Source organism: Antedon mediterranea, chromosome 4, assembly GCF_964355755.1.
Source record: "Antedon mediterranea chromosome 4, ecAntMedi1.1, whole genome shotgun sequence".
Lineage (NCBI taxonomy): Eukaryota > Metazoa > Echinodermata > Crinoidea > Comatulida > Antedonidae > Antedon > Antedon mediterranea.
Window position 1 is genome coordinate 24,533,806 of NC_092673.1, and position 19,847 is coordinate 24,553,652.

Below are 19,847 nucleotides of genomic sequence, written 5' to 3' on the forward strand. Positions count from 1 at the left end.
CATTCTAAAGTACATTTGGAATGAAAAAATCAATGTTTCGTTACTATTGCAATTTGTGGTGGGTTTACCTCTAAATATCACTAGATTGACTGGACTATTGGTGGGTAGCAAATTCAGGTATGTTGGTGCTCTATAGAAGAAGCTGTTCTTAAAAGTTTCAGTTTTAGGGAAAGGGACGACAAATTTCCTCTCACTGACACTTCGGGTACATCGATGATTTGGAATTCTGGCAAGACGCAGGGCGGCAAGGTATTCCGGAGCAGGACCAAGCACTACATCAATAGTCAATGTGTGGGAGGATTATAGTGTTATAAAGGAGTATGGATGTGTGTTTATTAATGAAATGACCGAGCACGCGATAAGATGGAGATGGACAAGCCCAGTTTGGAACGGAGTTTATTTACATGAAAAGAAAAAGATAAATTTGAATCAATGTGAATGCCAAGATGTTTCTGTTTGTCAGTTTGTGATATGGGTATATACGAAACGATATTAAAAGTAGTGACTTTTATTTCTATTTTATATCACTGTGCTACCCTGGTGCTAAATTGGGTCCACTTGAGCAGTTGCCGTAGTACTATTTCTATTATTGAAGTTAATAAAGGCATAAATGGCGCTCCGTAGAGAAGTAGAGAATGCTCCAGTCGTCAGCGTGACGCTCTGAAAGTCTAAATATACCAGAACACATGTGATGAGTTTTTCATAAAAATATGTCAGAATTAAAAGATATTTTAGAGTTACACCCTTCTCTCGAGCTAATTACTGATGGTTTAAAGGTAGGTAATTGAAATAACCTAAGTTTGTTGAAGGCTTTGTGTGTGTTTTTTGTCCAAAAACCTAGGCCTACCTAGGTCTAGCTAGGCCGGCTAGAGTAGGCTAGGCTAGCTAGTAATATAACTAATAATTAGAATAGTTGTTGGCTGTTGGTGTCAGATGAAATCGGTCGCGTCTGAAATCGGTCGTGTTTGAAATCGGTCGCGATAAAATCAACTTCCGGTATTTTGTATGGTGCGCCGCTAGAACTATACGTTTGATGATATCGGTCGCGTTTGAAATCGGTCGCGCTATTTTGCATGCACAGGCCTAGCCTACCCTAGATACATTTTTAATGAAAACGCTAATGTTTTTAGTTAATTTTGAATATAGAATTTCTAATACAGCTATTAACATTTTTTTTACCTCGATCGTTATTATTTTTTAAGTACACAGTAAATATAAATATTTATCTCATTATTAAATAATTTGATTTTTTGTTTTCATTTTATCGTACAGGTGTCCATGAATAAATTGTAATGTGTTCGTTTAGAAAATCGTTTTAAAAAGTTTTATTGATGAATATTATTTAAGTTTTTGACAAGATTAGCATGCCACTGTTTAAAGTTTTGAAAATTTTGAAATAATTTAATATTAAACAAATAGACGCGCCTATTGCGTATTTTTTAATCACATTTAATTACGAAACTAGTTCTATACCTGCAAGTGGATACCAGCTCAATGAGGTTTATGCAATAAAGGAAGATGATGTATGACGATGATTTTTACGTTCGATATCCGCCACTCTTACGTGACCATGGCTTTAGGATAATAATAATAAAATAATATGCCGTTATAAATCAATCTACCGGGCCTATACAGTAGGACTATGCTGTACAATAGGCCTAGATGTGAGATAATAATGGATCGATAATAAAGGTGGACACGATTCTTAAAGAGGTAATCTTGCACTTATATTTCAACATTTTGATTTACGAACAGTGTACGGATATGAGACACTGAGTGGTACTTAATTATTTACATTAAATGATTATTATAAATGAAGAAATAAAAGGGAATCCCCGTCAGGAAAATAACGTGCAGATAACGGCTGCACTATCATAGAAGGCGCATCCACGATTGGTTTATTTTGGGGTTTATTTCAGTAACTCGCCTTTTAACGATTCGCATAATAATCATTTTTACTAGAAACTATTTTAGGCCTAAACATTAGAAATAAAAATATACACATGATTTGCCTCAACAATAATCATTATATACTTAATAATTTATCTTACATAACGTACGGACATAAATAAATTAGAAATTAAAATAAGGTGATCAAATAGTAAGGTTTTATTGACATGGATATGATATATCTGCCACAGTATACATTAAGTATTACGGGCTATACATTATAACAATTATTGTTTTTTAATAAATTGTTCTCTTTTACATAATTATTTGCATAATAAAAGACACAGACGTATTCTCTATATATTAATTACAGTACATAATAAAATAGAGGTAAATTATTATATGCCTAATAAAATATTTAAACGTGTTTAGAAATGGCCATTCTTTCTGTGTGACCTGTGAAATAAAAAAAAAATGATAATAAATATTTATTAACCAAAATAAAAAATCGCCACATAAATAATCTAGTTTCTAAAAAATATCAATTAAATCTAGACTATATAAACGAAGAAAATGTATATCCCGCTAGCATGTATCTCGCTCCATACAAAATAGCGCGACCGATTTCAAACGCGACTGATTTCAAACGTGAACAATATCATTAAACGTATAGCTCTAGCGGCGCGCCATACAAAATACCGGAAGTTGATTTTATCGCGATCGATTTCAAACGCGACCGATTTCAGACGCGACCGATTTCATCGTAAACCCTTCTGTTCAGTCAGTGTCTAGCCCACCTGACACACTCACTCACTGGCATCCCGACCAAGATAATGAGTCCTATCGCTAGAGGACAGCTGGCCTACAGTTAATTCCCCCAATTCTGTCTGAACTAACTAAACAGCACTATTATTATTTAATCTAATTGAACTTTTTTTATTTTCAGGTTAAATGCAGCTTGTCTGGGCATGAGATGCCAGCAAAAGTTGATGTGATTACAACATACACACAAGGCAAGAAATACAAAAAGTTAAAAAAAGAGGGTGATTATGATTTTGAAATTCATAACCAACATATTGTACCAAGTTTTAAAAAGGGGCACGAGTAAGTACATTGAGTTGAAAAGGTTTTTAATTATTTATATATTGATCATTAAATCTCTAAAGTTAAATCCGGGTATAAACCACCAAAATTGTAATGGTAAAGTTTAAAACTTGGCTCAAATGAAGGAAATTGGTTTGTTGAGAGGAGTAATTCAATTTGACTTTACAGTTATTACAACTTTTTTTTTTTTCAGGCACCAGCTTTTCTGCCGTTTAACATTTCGTCATATCAGCAAAGAGGCGAAAGATGTGGAAAGGCATATTAATGGTAGAAGATATAAAAGAGCTTTATTAAAATGTAATTTGTTAATTTTATCATCAATCATTTTATATAGTAGTTTAACCCTTTCCTGAATATTATTTAGTCAATTGTGTGAATGTCAAAGATGAATTTATTTTTTGGCATCGTAGAATCATCATCATAATGTTGCCATAATTATCTCTTTCACCTGCGCTTTTATGTTATTAATTCTATTTCTTTACTCCCAGATGAAGAATGTCAGCGACTTGGTGTCCCATTTAAGCCAAACAAGCCCCAAAAACGCAATGTTTCTGAGGATGTATTGAGAGAGCGTGAAAAGTGGAATGCAGAAGATGGTGCAGGATCAAGCGGTGATGAGTCTGTAGACAGCTTAAGTGACCTATATCCTGGTAATCAGTTACCTTTTTTTTTTCCAGAAAAAATAAATAAATTTTGTTTCTTTCACATAACATTATTTACTACCCTTTACAGTATGAAAAGCATGAAAAAAAGATGACATGGTTCAATTGTCTCTGCACGAAATTTGGCCCTGCATCAAAAACGTTTGTCTTTCAAGAAATTGAGGTTGACTAAATAAAAAATCTGCAGATATTTGCTATATAGAGTATATAATTCACAAAACATAATTTAAGCTGAAATGTAAGAGTATAGGCTTAACATTTGAATAGGACTAGATGGGTTGCTACATATTGAGTTGGTGCAACATGTTTGCAAATTAGGTGCAGGATCAACCAGGAATCAACCATATACATATATATTTCTTCTGATATGCAATATTTAAAATTTTGTAGCTAAATATTTTCCTGAGAGCCCAAATGAACCTAGTGAAGAAGAAGATTCAGAGAGTGAAATGGTGGTAGAGTCACCAGTTGATAAACAACCCAAGAAAGACAAGGCAATAAAACGGAAAGTAAGTACATTTATATGTTTAATGATGTTCATCAGAGATAATACATCATTCTTATATCTTATCCTTTTTCACATCTGCAAAATGTAACAAGTTGTAACCACGTTTGCATAGTGTGAAGACAATTTTGAGGGAAAATCTCCTGAGATTTTACAGGGGTACCTTGTGAAATCCCAGAAGAAAAACACACCAACAAGAGGCCTGTTTTTTGGTCCGAGTTCTTACTGCGCGTGTGTATAGCCGTGGTATTAACTGACTATAATCATAGTAATCAAATAGCGCGCAACTATTCTTTCCTTTCGAGATTTCACAAGGTTCGCGTAAACATGTAATGAGTCAGGAGATCAAACCTGGTTACAACTTGGTACAAGTAGTAACAATTTATGCAGATATGAAATGGGTGTTATACTGTATGGCCCTTATGCACAAACTATGAGCAATAAAACAAATATATAATATTGTTATTGTATTGATATTTATAGTAAAACGATAATTAAATGTGTATAACAAATTATTAATGAATTAACTAATTCATCACATATCAAACTAATCTGATATACATATACAAAAACATCAATTCAAACTATTCACACTATAGTTAAACAATGTATAATCTATTTCTAATAACAAATTTCAATCACCTAAAGCTGAAGTATAATCATGTCCATTGAGATCCAGCCAGTGATACTCATAGCATTGTTATGTTTTCAGTGCTTATTTTATTTGTATCCTCATTGATATCCAGCATTGTCATTTATTCAGTAATTTTCCTTTAGATTAATATTATATAATAATATATTATTTTTTGTGGTCATCAGAAAAGTGAGAAGTCGATGGAAGAAACACAACCAAAAAAAAAAAAGGTGAAAAAAAGCATCGGAAAGAAAATAAACTCTAGGTTCGAGAATAAAATGAAGAGGAAACCAAAAATAAAATAACAGAAAAAGAAGATAACTAGGATAAAATATAATATTTATGAGGTTAAGAATCAAATAAATATATGAAAGTATAAAAAACAGAGGAAATTAATATTTCTCAATGACTTTTTTGTTATTGCTATAGTTTGACGGAACGCTTTCTAAGTCGAGCAGAATTTATAACGTTATTACAAAATACGACAACTCAATTGATTACAAAATATGAAATTTTGTGAAAATTATTACTATTACTAATTTACTGTAATATATATTTTTAAGCTAAACCATTGACCCAACAGAAACATATCGCCACTTACATGATGGTCCTTAACTACCTATAATACAAATCTAAATATAAAATGGTTATAAATGTTACAAAGCAGACCAATTTGATTATATTACCAAAAACTACAAAGTAAACAACGTATGCACCTACAAATATCGGTTCCTTCTAAAAGAATATGAAACAGCGACCGAGACATTTCTCTAAAGTCTCTAAATGAATGCCTACTTCAAAGCGTCAACTGGAGATATTTTTCGCGTCAATGAATGTTTCATGAGCTCCCAGAAACGAAGAACATCCGGGTCGTCGTCATTGCAGTCACGTGGCCAAGTTATGTAGTTAATACGATCGAGTAGTTCTTTCAATATGACGTCAAGCTTTGGCATCTTTGTAATGTCTTCATACATTAAGGGAATTACGTTATTTTCCGACTTCAGGATCTCTGCTGACGCTGTAATGAACTCGTAACGGCACCATTGACTTTCAACAAACGCAGGCGATAGGACAATGATTGTCTTTCTGCTCTTGGCTATTGCATCGAGAATATTCTGCATAATTGCTTTAAAAATATATGAATGTATTAATATTTAAATATATATTTTATTAATTATTGTGTATAAAATGATTTATAGGACGATTCCCGGATTTGAAAATTCATTTAAATATTTTTATTTTTATTTATTTTTATTTTATGTCTTTAGGCAATGTGGCCAAGGATTACCAATAGTGAATTAATCACTGTCCTATCAGATAGGTGGTAATCCCCCTGATACAAGGGCTATTCTGTGAACCAGTTCACCGGGGTAACCCCCTACTCTTTTTCGAATAATGAACTGGGTTCTTTAAAGTACACACAGGTTATAACTGTGTACACTGGACCTACGGTTTATAGTCCTTATCCGAGAAGACTTGTTCCACCACCAGAACTAGGAGCGAGTCGGCCTCGAACCCTTGCCGATGTTGTTGTTGGCTCTTTAGGTACGGTAAACGGCGCCCCTGCCTTAACCGCTCGGCCATATGACTCGCAGGAGTCGGCCATTGAATCTATTATCTAATACATCTATGATAAAAACACTTCTAAAATTGTAAAGATAATACGATGTTGACACTGCCCTTTTTATGACTGTGGTTTTGACCTTTAAAGAACTCTTGGTAATTTCAATATGTTAGAACATAGAGATATTATAGTGATCTCTATCTCTATGGTTAGACACATTTTTACGAGTCTTGCGGCAAATGTTGTATCACTTACTGTTTCCGGCAAGAAAGTGTTTGTAATGAACACAGACGGCAAACCCCATCGCCTCGAGATTTGGAACAAGTTTCTGTACCACAAATGTCTCTTCTTCGGTGCCGCCTTTGTACGAGATAAATGCGTCAAATTCTTTGTCACCTAAATGATAATACAAATGTTTTATTAATTTTTTTAAAAATTCAATTCTAATGTGATGGTACTACCGTTGTCACAGCACTTGTTAAGTGGATCACACTTAACAACGAATACAAAACGGATACAATTTATTAATAAAAAATATATAAATAATTGTAAAATAGAAGTAATACGGCCTATATTCAATAATAGCAAACCAATGCATTGTTTATACAGAAAACAAATGAAATCTTTTAAAAGCTTTTTAAAATATTATTTTCATCGATGAATCTATTATCTAATACATCTATGATAAAAACACTTCTAATTTAATTCGTTTTAGTATAGATAACATTTAAAATGTATCAATTTATCGACCTTATTTATCTTACGTAGTATAAATGTGCCTTTCTCTCTTTCCAAAGATTGAATTTACCTTTTTCAACTGGCAATTGAAACTGTTCGGCCATACGTTGAATTCTGTTGCGATGTCGATAAACCGTTACAGGAACGAGCACAAGCATAACGAGTACGATCACAGCTACTACTGGTAGAACTACTTGAAAAGAAACTCCTTTTCCTACAAATTACGATATCAAACTATTTAAAATCCAATTTTCTTACATTATTTTTATCATTATTTCTACAACACTTTTTAATATGTCAATGATTTTCAGAAAAACAATACATTTTAGACCAGTTAAAGTAAAGTTTAAAAATTATCAATGAAAGGAGATGTAGCAAGAGTTTGTTTTGGTTGTATGTATAAAGTATTGCAACATTTTAATACGTGATATATGACCCAGTAAAAATGTTTGAATACCTCGACCAAAAAGCAAAAATATGTGTAACCTACCACGAACGTTGACGTTGAGAGTTCGGAAACTTGTACCGACACTATTAAAAGCGATACAGCGAAGTCTTGATTGGTCAAAGCTAGATGAAACATCCGGGATACTGAAAGTCTGTCCATCTTGAAGAATTCTGCCCCTATTAGATTTGTCACATTCCCAACGATAGGAGATACTAACAGGGTTACCAGAACCATTACACGTAACCAGTAGATCATCTCCTTCTAAGATGTCTATATAACTGGGTTGAAATCGCAGTACAGGTTTGTCTAAAATATAAAATTAAAATACTAAATTTTTGCTAAATGTTAATGTTTTTTGACCGTAAGTAAATGCATTTTGGTCGTATTATTTATAAATTGTTTATGGTAAAAAGAAATCAGAAATATATTTGATATTTTTGATTTTCTATTGTTTTGTATCTTGATCGAGATGCAAATGGTTGCTTAGACTGTGTGAAGGCTGACCGTGAGAGTTGCTGTCTCAGACGGCTGCTGTTCCCAGTGGAAGCCAACATAGAACACCATGAGATAACATAATCTGGCTGTACAAATCAAGAAGCAGAAAGCATAATACAGTCCCTAGAACGTGTGGAGGATGTACAAACTTGTTACTTACACGTTACATTCAACAACCTTGAGGTACGTGCGTTATCAAATTCGTCACTTTCCATCGTACACGTTAAATATTTTGAATTGTAATCTCGATAAACTGCAAATGTGATGGTACTTGCTACGTCGAACCGCAAATCTGTTTCCACAAATGTAAAGGTTTCCTGGAAATTGAAACGTTTTCCATCAATTGTCCACTTAAGGTTAGGAATTGGTCTAATTCCGTAAACGTTGCAAGTTAACATCATTAAATCATCTTCTGAAACGGATAACATGCTACTCTCTGTTGTAGTGTCGATTACTGGATAGTCACCAGAAGGTGGGACAATAACTGTTATGTAGGCTTCTGCAAAGTTAATGTCGTCTGGTTCGAATGTGTGACCTACAAAACACCTATACACGCCTTCATCCTCTAGATACATATGTTCAATTGTCAATGTCGATTCACCAGTTAAAACATTCGAAGATATTGTTAGAGTATCTGTGCTTTTAAGCATGTTGTTGTTAACTGTTTTGCTGTTTAGTGTCCATATCACTACTCCAGCTAAAGGACGAACTTGGCACACCAATAACATATTAAATCCGGACACAACTGTATGATTTGTAGGGGTCTTGATAAATGGATTTGGAAGATCTAAATGCATATAAAGATATTAAATCCAAACTACTTGATTTATATTGAATAAAGACATTATAGCATATCACTTATTTCAATCTAGGGACTGTTGGTTTATAGATCCGAGCTATAATGCTAACCCAAATCTAAATCATTTTGATCATTATTTAACACCCAAATATCTTCCTTCCCAATTTCCTAAACAAATCGTTTACCATTACTTATTTCGATAACTATCATTTTATTGTTGTATCGTATTATAATAATGACAATGCTTCCGCTTAAAGAATTTTTCAGTAAGGAAATAGGCCTACATCACTAGAATTGACAAGTTCGGTCATGTTTCGCGACTTTTCTTGCACATTAATAGGTGACGTGACTTTTAACCATGATGACGTCATAAACATGAATATAACATTGTAAATTTACTGCAATAGACTGTTAAAATGTTAAGAATCAGTCTTACCAATCACCGTAATGGTAACTTCTCTCACGATCGTATTATTAGCAATACATCTGTAGATGTCATTATCAGATTCTGTGATGTTATCTACGTAGTAACTAATTTGAATTGGGCTGAACAAAAAAAAACATAACACCACTGCTTTAGTATTTTTCTATTAAATGCAATAATCAATTGAATAATAATAATAATAACCAAATACTAACTAATAAGGACCAAAAACTAACTAGGAACAGACGAATTAGTTTCATCCATGGCGTAACCAGTAAAGGCATATTATTATGCTTTTTCCCTTATAGATACAATAATATAGTCGATTGGAAGTATTGTGAATTGCTAAATACATACCGTGGGTAATAGTTAACTTCAAGAAGGTTCCTTGTGGCGTTTTCTAAACCCGTATTGTTTCGTTGCCAGGTAATTGTAATGTCTGTATCTGTAAATCCGTGTGCTGTGCAGTTAAGTATTAGTATTGATCCCCATTTAATGTATAGACTTTCAGTGTCGATTTCCAAATATGGATCAACTAAAAATGATAAGGTTCATGAAAGTATTTCATATAATGTAGTAAAAGTGAAAAAAATTAACGGTGTTATTTATTACTATTTCAAAAGATACCAGAAAATGTTTTATTTTGCACACAATTACGTACGTTTTTCACAAGTCTCTCCTGTAAGTCCAATTGGACATATGCATGCTCCGTTGAAACTATGGCATTGGATGTCTTGAGAACAATTGCAAATTTGGTCACAGTTCATTCCATATCTACTCCGTGGACATCCTGTTTGTGTATGTATAATCAAAATTTAGTATAGACCCAAAGTGTTTTAAATTGTAATAACTTAGACAGGGGGCTAATCTTGGTTCATTCATAATTAGCTGGAGGCAATGAAGATGTGGTGGAGAATTGATTCAATTAGGCCTATGGTTGAACTAACATTCTCGGTACTGATTTGGTCTAGATTTCGCCATATATCATATGAGCATTTCGTAATAGCATTCACATGTATTATAGTACCCCGTCGGAACATCATTGTTAATCAAACGCTAAGTATGCCATTATGTACCTCTTTTCAAACCCCATGTTTTCCAAGTAAATTCAAGATCCGCCCACGAACATAAGTTCTTGTGGGGGGGGGGGGTTAAGAAACGGACCTTCCAGAATTTGTGTTTGTAGGTGATTGTCATCGCTTTCACTCATTGAATTCTCAAAGGTTACTCAACCCAGCAAATGCAAAGATCGTGAATCTGACCCGCCATTAACAGTTTCACAAGTAGCCTAGTCCTACAATGACAATTTATCTAATTCCTTAAAGTGCGCATGCTCTAATTCGGATCGCCTCGCCCACAAAAAGACCCTTTTTAGTGCCGTCAATTATGTATTATATGGGCCTATATTTGTGTGTGAGGTGGTCTGAATCATATTATGATTTTTCATCATTTTAAGAAAACGTCACCGTCTTCCTTTCCGTGAAATTGATGGAGTGTGTATGTAAGGTAGCCAATTGCCATTAGTAAATAAGCCATAACTAACATTATACAGTATAACTATACCTACCATTTATTTGAATTGTGTACACATATTCCCCTCTGGTGTTTTGGGGGTTGTTGAATGAATATTGGCAAGTTCCTACAATGGCCTGATTATCCTGAATGACGAGATATGGAAAGAACAGTTCTAAAACAATTCCAGTCCAATGCGATGGCAGATCATATTCAGTATCTACAGGAAGAGGTTCACCAATCGAATCTAAAAATAAAAAGAAATAGTAACTTATCGTAACCTACGATATTGAATTCGAATTATTATTCTATTGAACATCTTTTATTCTAATTATTAGTATGCATACGCAAATCATTCAGGACAATAGGCCTACACCATTCACAGTATTTTGGCACACATAGCATTTCATAAAATTGAAACGCTGACTGGTACCAAGGCAACAACATAAAAAATGCAACAACATTCTAGAAAGTCTGTACTGTACCAGTTTTACCAAGCGATACTACTCTTATATTGGGAATTGAAGAGAGAATATTCCTGTCCGCCCACTCACAAGAAATAGTCCATTTGTAGAATATATATAATACTTGGTATAATGCTAAAGGTCCGTCAATCTCCACAAAAACATTAATTCCACCTAAAAATCAATACATACAGTTATATATATAAAATATTATATTTTGTATATACATATATATAGAATTCAATATCGTAAGTTACTATTTCTTTTTATTTGTATGATATATTTTAAAATACCTTATGAACAAATTTGAAGAAATTCTAAACCGCCCGGTGATATACTGAACATTAATTAGTTTGGAACGATACTTTATTTCTTGAAAGAATTTCATTTAGCTTCGATTTTGTATAGATGACAAATTTCGTTTTTGTAAAAGCACAAGTTAACGGAGTACTTACTCGAACGTTTCGATCTCTATCAGAGATCCTTCTCAACTGACTGCGGAGTGTTAATGCAGCTTGGTCATTCTTGACGTCATCTGTTGATGACGTTGTACGCCTCCGGTTGTAGGTTGGAGGTTGTGCGGGGCTCGGCCAGGTGATGTGTCTATCAAATCATTGTACAAATGCGAGAGTTCGTGGGCTCCAGTGTCCCGGTTCATGGTCTTCTCTTTATTTCTCCTTATATGTAATGATTCTCTAATCTGTCTGTCTTTGCGTTTAGGCTCTTTGGTTAAGATGGTAGCCTCCCAGTTCGGTACATGATTGTGTTTTATGACATGTTCTGTAATGGCAGATTTGTGTATGATCGAAGATGTGGATGTTCTGGAGGCCCTAGTCATTACTCCCCCCGTGTTTGTTGTAACATCTTTTTTGTGATCATTAATTCGTGTTTGTAATGCCCTCCCTGTTTCCCCAATGTAAACTTGTGGACAGTTGCGGCAGGTGACTTCGTAGATTACTCCACATGTATCCATCTTCTCGATTTTATCTTTTGGGTGGACGAGGCTATTCTTGATTTTATTTTGGGGTAGGAAATAGGTTCCGACATTGTGATAGGAGAGAGTGCGTCGTATTCTTTCTGCCATTCCTTTTACATAGGGGATTCCTATGCTACCTCGCATCTTGATCTTTTCCTTCTGTGGTTCGTGTCCTTTGTTCTTTTTTCTTTTTCGGTTTTCCATAACTCTCTGGAAGGACCACTCTGGATACTGGCAGTTGTGTAACGCTTTCTTGATGTTATCCATCTCAACTTTCCTCAAATCCATATCTCCCACTACCTTCTCAGCTCTGTCCACAAGCGTGTTTATAAGCCCCAGTTTGTGTTCGAGTGGATGATGTGAGTTGAAATGTAAATATTGGTCTGTGTGAGTGGGCTTCCGATAGACTGAGGTGGTAACTGTTCCATTGTCATTGAGTGTGATGAGCATGTCCAGGAAAGGTATTGTGTTGTTTGTCATCGATTCTGTGGTGAACTTTATATTGTCAGTTATATCGATGTTATTAAGATGTGTGTTAAATGTATGTACTGTACCTATGGGGATGATAGCTAATACATCATCAACGTATCGTTTCCAATACACAGGCTTGATGTTAGTGGGTGCCGTGTTTATGGCTTGATGTTCGAGCCACTCTAGATACAAGTTCGCCAATATAGGACTTATTGGGCTTCCCATAGCAATGCCTTGTATTTGCCTATAAATGTTACCATTGAACGAGAAATAGGTTTTGTTCACAATTAAACCGAGGAGCTCCATTATGTCTGAGCCTAAGAGCCTAAACGCAAAGACAGACAGATTAGAGAATCATTACATATAAGGAGAAATAAAGAGAAGACCATGAACCGGGACACTGGAGCCCACGAACTCTCGCATTTGTACAATGATTTGATAGACACATCACCTGGCCGAGCCCCGCACAACCTCCAACCTACAACCGGAGGCGTACAACGTCATCAACAGATGATGTCAAGAATGACCAAGCTGCATTAACACTCCGCAGTCAGTTGAGAAGGATCTCTGATAGAGATCGAAACGTTCGAGTAAGTACTCCGTTAACTTGTGCTTTTACAAAAACGAAATTTGTCATCGATACTTTATTTATTTATGTACCGATCCCTTATACTCATTTTATTTTGAGTCTTAAGATACTTTTTTATAAGCTTGTACAAATGTTTTACTTGGTGCAATATTTTTGTATTTCGATGTTTTTTAAGGGGCAATTGACTCTTTGAGTTATAGTTATAGTAATTGTTTTGCTTTAGTTGCCCCTGACCATTTCTGTTCTGTTCTGTATCTGTGTTTTGGTCGAATAAATAAATGAAATGAAATGATTAAGATAGACATAGACATCGCTTTATTCTATGAATAAAGCGATGATAAGACGATAAGATCAATCTGTTGAAAATGAGAAAAGACCACTCCAACATAGATTCGAACTAGGTATCTTCATACAATATATGGCATACCAGTAATTAATATGCGAACCAAAGGTTAATATTGGAATCCTTTTTTTTTTATCTAATTCGGTATTTATATTACTTACTTTATTACTTGGAATTATTGTTATCTTAGCATTTGCCATTTAGGCCTATCTATTTACACAAAAAACTTATTTTTCAAAACTAATATTTTATTATTCAATCTTTGCTCACATGTTCCGTTTACGAATGAAACCACACTTATATCGTACTCTCCATAGTTGGATGTAATGCCACTTATGTTAACGTTTGCTGTTACTAAAGTATCCTGAAAAGTAAAAGAATCGTTGTTGCTGTTTGAAGGTGTATTTTTCTTCAGATTTAAATAACATTTACTTAGATACAGTACAAGTACTATAAAGCTCTTTGGCCATACTAAAAATAACAGAAACAATAAGCAGAAGGAGACTGCTGGAATTTGTTGGACACTGTCTTCGCAATAAAGAAGAAATCATTGCCGATGTTCTGATGTGTCAGCCAAAACATGAGCTTGCAAAAAAGGAAGACCAGCACTCACACATTTATGTACTAGAGACGGAAATGCAGAAAGAAGTGCTTGCAGTCACAATGGCAAAAGTTATGGAGGAATCTAGTCATATAAGTTCGGATATGTCCCGGACGTATTATTTTTCATTATACTCCCATATTAGGTTGAGGCAGAAACTATGCATGCATATATCATGAATATTCATGTTATAATGTGTACATTATTTAGTTTACTTTTCTACAACATAACTGTTTTAATATAAATAAATTGATGTATTCTTTTACTTTAAAAAAAAAGTGACTCAGGGCGATATGATCAGGGAAGGGGTTGGGTGACTGACGGTTATGGATCCGTCAATCAATAATAATAATAAACTAAGCACAATTAACCATTACTTTTATGAATTAGTTTCAATCTAATCTGGTAAAATCATGTAAATGGTATACTCACTGTACATGAATTGGCCGTCATTCATGTTGTATCTATGTATTGTCATACAACAATAATTTATAATTGACTGACAGTTTTCATTCATTTTTATTGCAAATATATTTTAATAAAACAACCATTATTATAATTTATACCTATAGTATGGTAATAGGCGATTAAATACAAATATTTCTTAAACCAATGACCTATAAATTAGGTCCATGGTTTAACCATCTTAAACTTAAAAGTGTAGAAAACAATAATTACACGATCATTTTAACTTAATGAAAGAGCAGTAAGCACATTCAACCACAAATTAAAATATAATGATATACATTGTATATAACCACACTCATCATAATATCAACACTTGTATATACCGCCAAAACATGAGGTCTATGTTGGCAGAATTTACTTACCGTTGATTTGTATACTGTGTCTGTAGGCCTATGTTCTTTAAAGCATAACATATCATAGGCATTGTTATTAGATACAACAGTCACATAATATAAGAGAATACAATAAAAGGTCACTGCTGTACAGGATAACATCATGAGTATTGATCGACATAGGAACACCTTCTTCTATGAACTGCATATACACTTCCTTATTGGGTGTGTCGAAAGCGAAGACCTCGAAAGCGAAAATCGAAGACCGAAGACCTCGAAAGCGAAGACCATACGAAATGGTAGTGTGCACAAAATCCGACCAAAATCATACAAAATTGTGATAACACCTTGAATTTACAGATTCTAAAAAAATATTTCGATTTTAATTGTTACGTTATCAAAAAACATGACTTTATCTATGAACAGGCTCACGCGTTTTCACCAATGGAGTTAATATGTGATATGGTTTTACGAACAAACACATCGCGCTATTTGCAAGAAGGACCTCGCACAGAGCATTGAATTGAATGCAAAATTAAATGTCACTTTTGTTCCGATAACTTTGTAGCACACGTCGCCTACAATTTAAACCCATAGCCAATTGTTTATAAGTACCTATAGAAATAAACTACATAAAGTAAATTGTAAGAAGTAAAGGATGGCGGTAGGCTTTTTTAAGGCTTATTTTAGAGCCTATATAAAAAGTGTCCGTATTTTGATTTTATATGTTGCTATGTGTTTTTTATCTATAATATTTGCCTATTGTTTATTATCTAAATGTATAAATAAATACAATAAGATATTCATTTTCCTGTATTGTATTTAAACTTTTACATTTTCCCATTGTATACTATTGCTGTTTTACTTAATCGCCAGTTTCAAAATGTTTTCTAATGTATTCATAATAGACAAATAATATATCAGTATCAGAATATTTAGTGTGGTTGGTGAAACGACAGTAGGCCTACTATGTAAAGAAAAATTTAAAAAGGAAAATAAATATTTCATTAACCAACGTATAAACCACTAACAAAAAAATCCTGCCACAACGTATCGTATTGATGCGCAACGTAAAGAAAATACTCATCTATCTATTTTGCATCCCCTCACGATCGAAAAGATCATTATGATGAACGTAAAGCAGAAACGGTGTGTTGAACACGTCGATTCCAACTTGTGATGACACGCAAGGTTATTTCTTTAAGCTTGGTTCCCACTAGAACGTAACGCAAGAACGTACACGCAACGCAAGCGTTTTAACCAATGACAAGCGAAGTTATAGACAGTTAGCAATCAGAAGCGAATAAGCCATCGCTTGTGATTGGTCAATTCACTTGCGTTGCGTTACGTCCTTGTGTTGCGTCGCTAGACCACGCATTACGGCGCACTTTGCGTGGATACGTTGCGTCGATCTGAAAACAAATTTCAGCTCTTAAAATATTTCCCGGGCCGATGACAGTTCGTCCCAATAGCTTACCGTGAACTAACGGAACTTTATTTTATATCTTTTTATTGTCAAAATCAAAAATTATACTGTATTCAAATTAATAGGCCTACTGTAGAACGAACGATAAGCATCACATTCTGAAGATTTTGCTCGATCGTTAACCCGTTATAATAGTATATAATTCTCTTAGATTTGTTTGTGTAGTGTCAATTCTATATTTAAATGGTCAGTATACAACCGGTAACCTGTTTCTTCATTTTTTTTAAATTTATATTTTCTTTTGTTAATGGCAGGGATATGCAAACATTTAGAAGCGGGACGTCGACAATCTGTTGAAAATCGGGAGACTGTTGAATAGTCGTCTCATCCCACAAGCCTGTGAGATAGAAGGTTGGGGGTTAGAGTGGTTAAGCCCGATAAAAATTCACCATCCTTAACAAAGACATGTATAGAGAGTAACTCTTTTTTTTGTATTCACCACGGGCAATGCTTCAGAAGTCAGTTTTTTTACTTTGATGATAAGGACAATTGTGGTTGGCGGAACTGGAACTTCATTAAACTGTCTGGAACTGGAAATGTCTTTTGACAGTGTCGGTAAACGTAATACCGATATAAATAAACACCCGTTTTAATATCGTCACTAATCACATGGCAACCGTAACAAAATCGACAATTTTGGAGCGAATATTTTTTATTTCAATCTTTGTTTTGAATGGCTTTTGTCTTTGTTAACGTTGACATAATGGCATAATTAAATGTTATTCTGAATTATGGAAGCCGTGAAACAGATGATATGTCGCAGGAAACGATCGATTATAACCAAAATTTGCAGAACGCTGATTCCTATATCGTTCGTTCTTTTTAGCTTTTTGTCAAATCATAATTTGAATATGTTCTGTCAAATTTGGCCTGGAAATATTTTAAGAGCTGGAATTAGTTTCCAGATCCACGCAAAGTGCGCATTAAGAACAAACTTGCGTGTCCTCACAAGTGGGAACCGACGTGTTCAACACCGTTTATGCCTTACGTTCATCGTAATGATTCTCTCGTGAGGGGATGCAAAATAGAGTATTTTCTTATGTTGCGCGTCAATACGTTACGTTGCGGCAGGATGTTTTTGTTAGCTTATTCGCTTGTGATTGCTAACTGTCTATAACTTCGCTTGTCATTGGTTAAAACGCTTGCGTTGCGTTTACGTCCTTGTGTTACGTTCTAGTGGGAACCAAGCTTTAGTTAGTGGTTCATACGTTGGTTAATGAAATATTTATTTTACTTTTTACATTTTTCTTCTTTACATATTACTGTCGCTTCACCAATCACACTAACCGATACTGATAATATTATTAATGTCCATTATTATTAGAAAAACATTTTTAAACTGGCGAATAATTAAATCAGCAATACTGCAGTATAGGCTAAAATGGGGAAAATGTAAACGTTTAAAATACTATACAGAATAATTAAAGGAAAATAAATATCTTATTGTATTTATTCATACATTTTAGATAATATGCAAATATTATAGATAATAAACATAATATCAACATATTTAAATGCAAAAAAAAAGGATCTCTAAGTTGTATTCACGCGTATAACATTTTTTAAAACAAGTGTAAAATCTATGATACGGACACTTTTTATATAGGCTCTAAAATTAGCCTAAATAGGGCTATCGCAATCCTTTACTTCTTATAATTTACATATTGTAGTTTATTTCTATACTTTTCTATACAATTTGGCTATGGTTTTAAATTGTAGGCATTGCATTCAATTCAATGCTCTGTGCGATGTCCTTCTTGTGCGTCCGTCGCCTTGCAAATAGCGCGATGTGTTTGTTCGTAAAACCATATCACATATTAACTCCATTGGAGAATACACGTGAGCTTGTTCATAGATAAAGTCATGTTTTTTGATAACATAACGATTAAAATCGAAATATTTTTTTAGAATCTGTAAATTCAAGGTGTTATATATATATATATATGTTATATGATTTTGGTCCGATTTTGTGTACACTACCATTTCGTAGGGTCTTCGCTTTCGAGGTCTTCGGTCTTCGATCTTCGCTTTCGAGGTCTTCGCTTTCGACACACCCCTTCCTTATTGCAATTCTGTATTTCTTCCGTATTTTTAGTTGATTACTTTCTCCGAACACTGAAGAATAGGCCTATGTACAATATAAATGTTATGAAATTGAATTAAACCTTGTTGCTATATATAAGATGGATTTCGGTCAGATACTTTTGTTTAACCTTTTCTTTGTAACTTCGTTTGGAACGTATTATCCGTTTTGTCAAGTGGAACGAGAAGTGTTAGAAAGGGTAAGTTTACTATAGCTTAAGGAATTATGGCATGTCATCTGTGATGTATGTTAGGTAATAGGCCTACCGTAATTCCAATTTGATTAATAAACTAGAGATCAATTTGTATTGTGTATCGTTTACAATACATTACCGTACATCACGAAAATGATTTGTTTACATTTTCTTTCTGCAGTAAACAGTAAACAGCATTGTGACCAAATGCCCTTACGATTTAACAAAATATATTCCACAGATGAAATGAACCGGTATATATGCAATCTATTTAGGTGTGATGGGCATAGACAACGTATTATATCTGATATATGTACTTGTGTGCAGAGTACACAAGGAAAGAAATGAAAACTAAAAGATACTATGTTCCATAGAACATGAACCCAGTTATGACCTATAAATTAGGTCCATGGTTTAACCATCTTAAACTTAAAAGTGTAGAAAACAATAATTACACGATCATTTTAACTTAATGAAAGAGCAGTAAGCACATTCAACCACAAATTAAAATATAATGATATACATTGTATATAACCACACTCATCATAATATCAACACTTGTATATACCGCCAAAAAAACATGAGGTCTATGTTGGCAGAATTTACTTACCGTTGAGTTGTATACTGTGTCTGTAGGCCTATGCTCTTTAAAGCATAACATATCATAGGCATTGTTATTAGATACAACAGTCACATAATATAAGAGAATACAATAAAAGGTCACTGCTGTAGAGGATAACATCATGAGTATTGATCAACATAGGAACACCTTCTATGAACTGCATATACACTTCCTTATTACAATTCTGTATTTCTTCCGGTACTAATAACTCTCTCGAATTTAATTTATTTCCTTTAATAATATATCCATAGGGTTTTTATTTTATTCTTATATGTTTTTTCTTTTGTAAGTAGTGCAGGTAAAGTATGACTGAAAACTACAGACGACAATTTTAAAAATGAAGTATATAAAATGTCTTTGTTCAGAAAAAAGAGAGAGTATTTAAATTAAATTTTTTTTATGAATTTAAACTATTTTTTTACTGTGTTCTTGAGACAAACAGTT

At 33.8% G+C, this 19,847-nt stretch overlaps 2 protein-coding genes and 1 long non-coding RNA gene across 3 annotated transcripts; 1 reads left to right on the plus strand and 2 right to left on the minus strand.

Moving 5' to 3' along the window:
• The first annotated feature begins 639 nt into the window (after window positions 1-639).
• Window positions 640-5,181, plus strand: LOC140046998 (surfeit locus protein 2-like). Its single transcript, XM_072091793.1, has 6 exons — window positions 640-776; window positions 2,837-2,994; window positions 3,188-3,291; window positions 3,483-3,644; window positions 4,047-4,165; window positions 4,981-5,181. Exons 1-6 carry the CDS (start codon window positions 711-713, stop codon window positions 5,098-5,100), a joined length of 729 nt encoding a protein of 242 aa, XP_071947894.1. The 5' UTR covers window positions 640-710; the 3' UTR covers window positions 5,101-5,181.
• LOC140047720 (uncharacterized) lies at window positions 5,179-11,369 on the minus strand (the record flags this gene model as incomplete). The annotated part of the gene is made up of 10 exons (XM_072092756.1): window positions 5,179-5,921; window positions 6,615-6,755; window positions 7,168-7,311; window positions 7,588-7,851; window positions 8,201-8,827; window positions 9,276-9,385; window positions 9,621-9,798; window positions 9,925-10,053; window positions 10,831-11,022; window positions 11,261-11,369. Coding segments are annotated over 10 exons (2,229 nt in total), but the record flags the coding sequence as incomplete, so codon positions are not given.
• Window positions 11,370-11,371: 2 nt separating this feature from the next.
• Window positions 11,372-19,575, minus strand: LOC140046999 (uncharacterized). The gene is made up of 3 exons (XR_011844890.1): window positions 19,392-19,575; window positions 13,889-13,982; window positions 11,372-11,413 (listed from the first exon to the last, which is right to left on the minus strand). It is a non-coding gene; the product is annotated as an uncharacterized lncRNA (long non-coding RNA).
• Between the last annotated feature and the right edge of the window lie 272 nt (window positions 19,576-19,847).

What these genes read in the sequence shown, in the direction of transcription:
- LOC140046998 (XM_072091793.1), top strand. Translation starts at nt 711, where the DNA reads ATGTCAGAATTAAAAGATATTTTAGAGTTACACCCTTCTCTCGAGCTA. An exon ending in CTTAAGTGACCTATATCCTG is followed by an intron (nt 3,645 to 4,046) that starts GTAATCAGTTAC and finishes AAAATTTTGTAG; the next exon opens with CTAAATATTTTCCTGAGAGC. An exon ending in ACAAGGCAATAAAACGGAAA is followed by an intron (nt 4,166 to 4,980) that starts GTAAGTACATTT and finishes TGTGGTCATCAG; the next exon opens with AAAAGTGAGAAGTCGATGGA.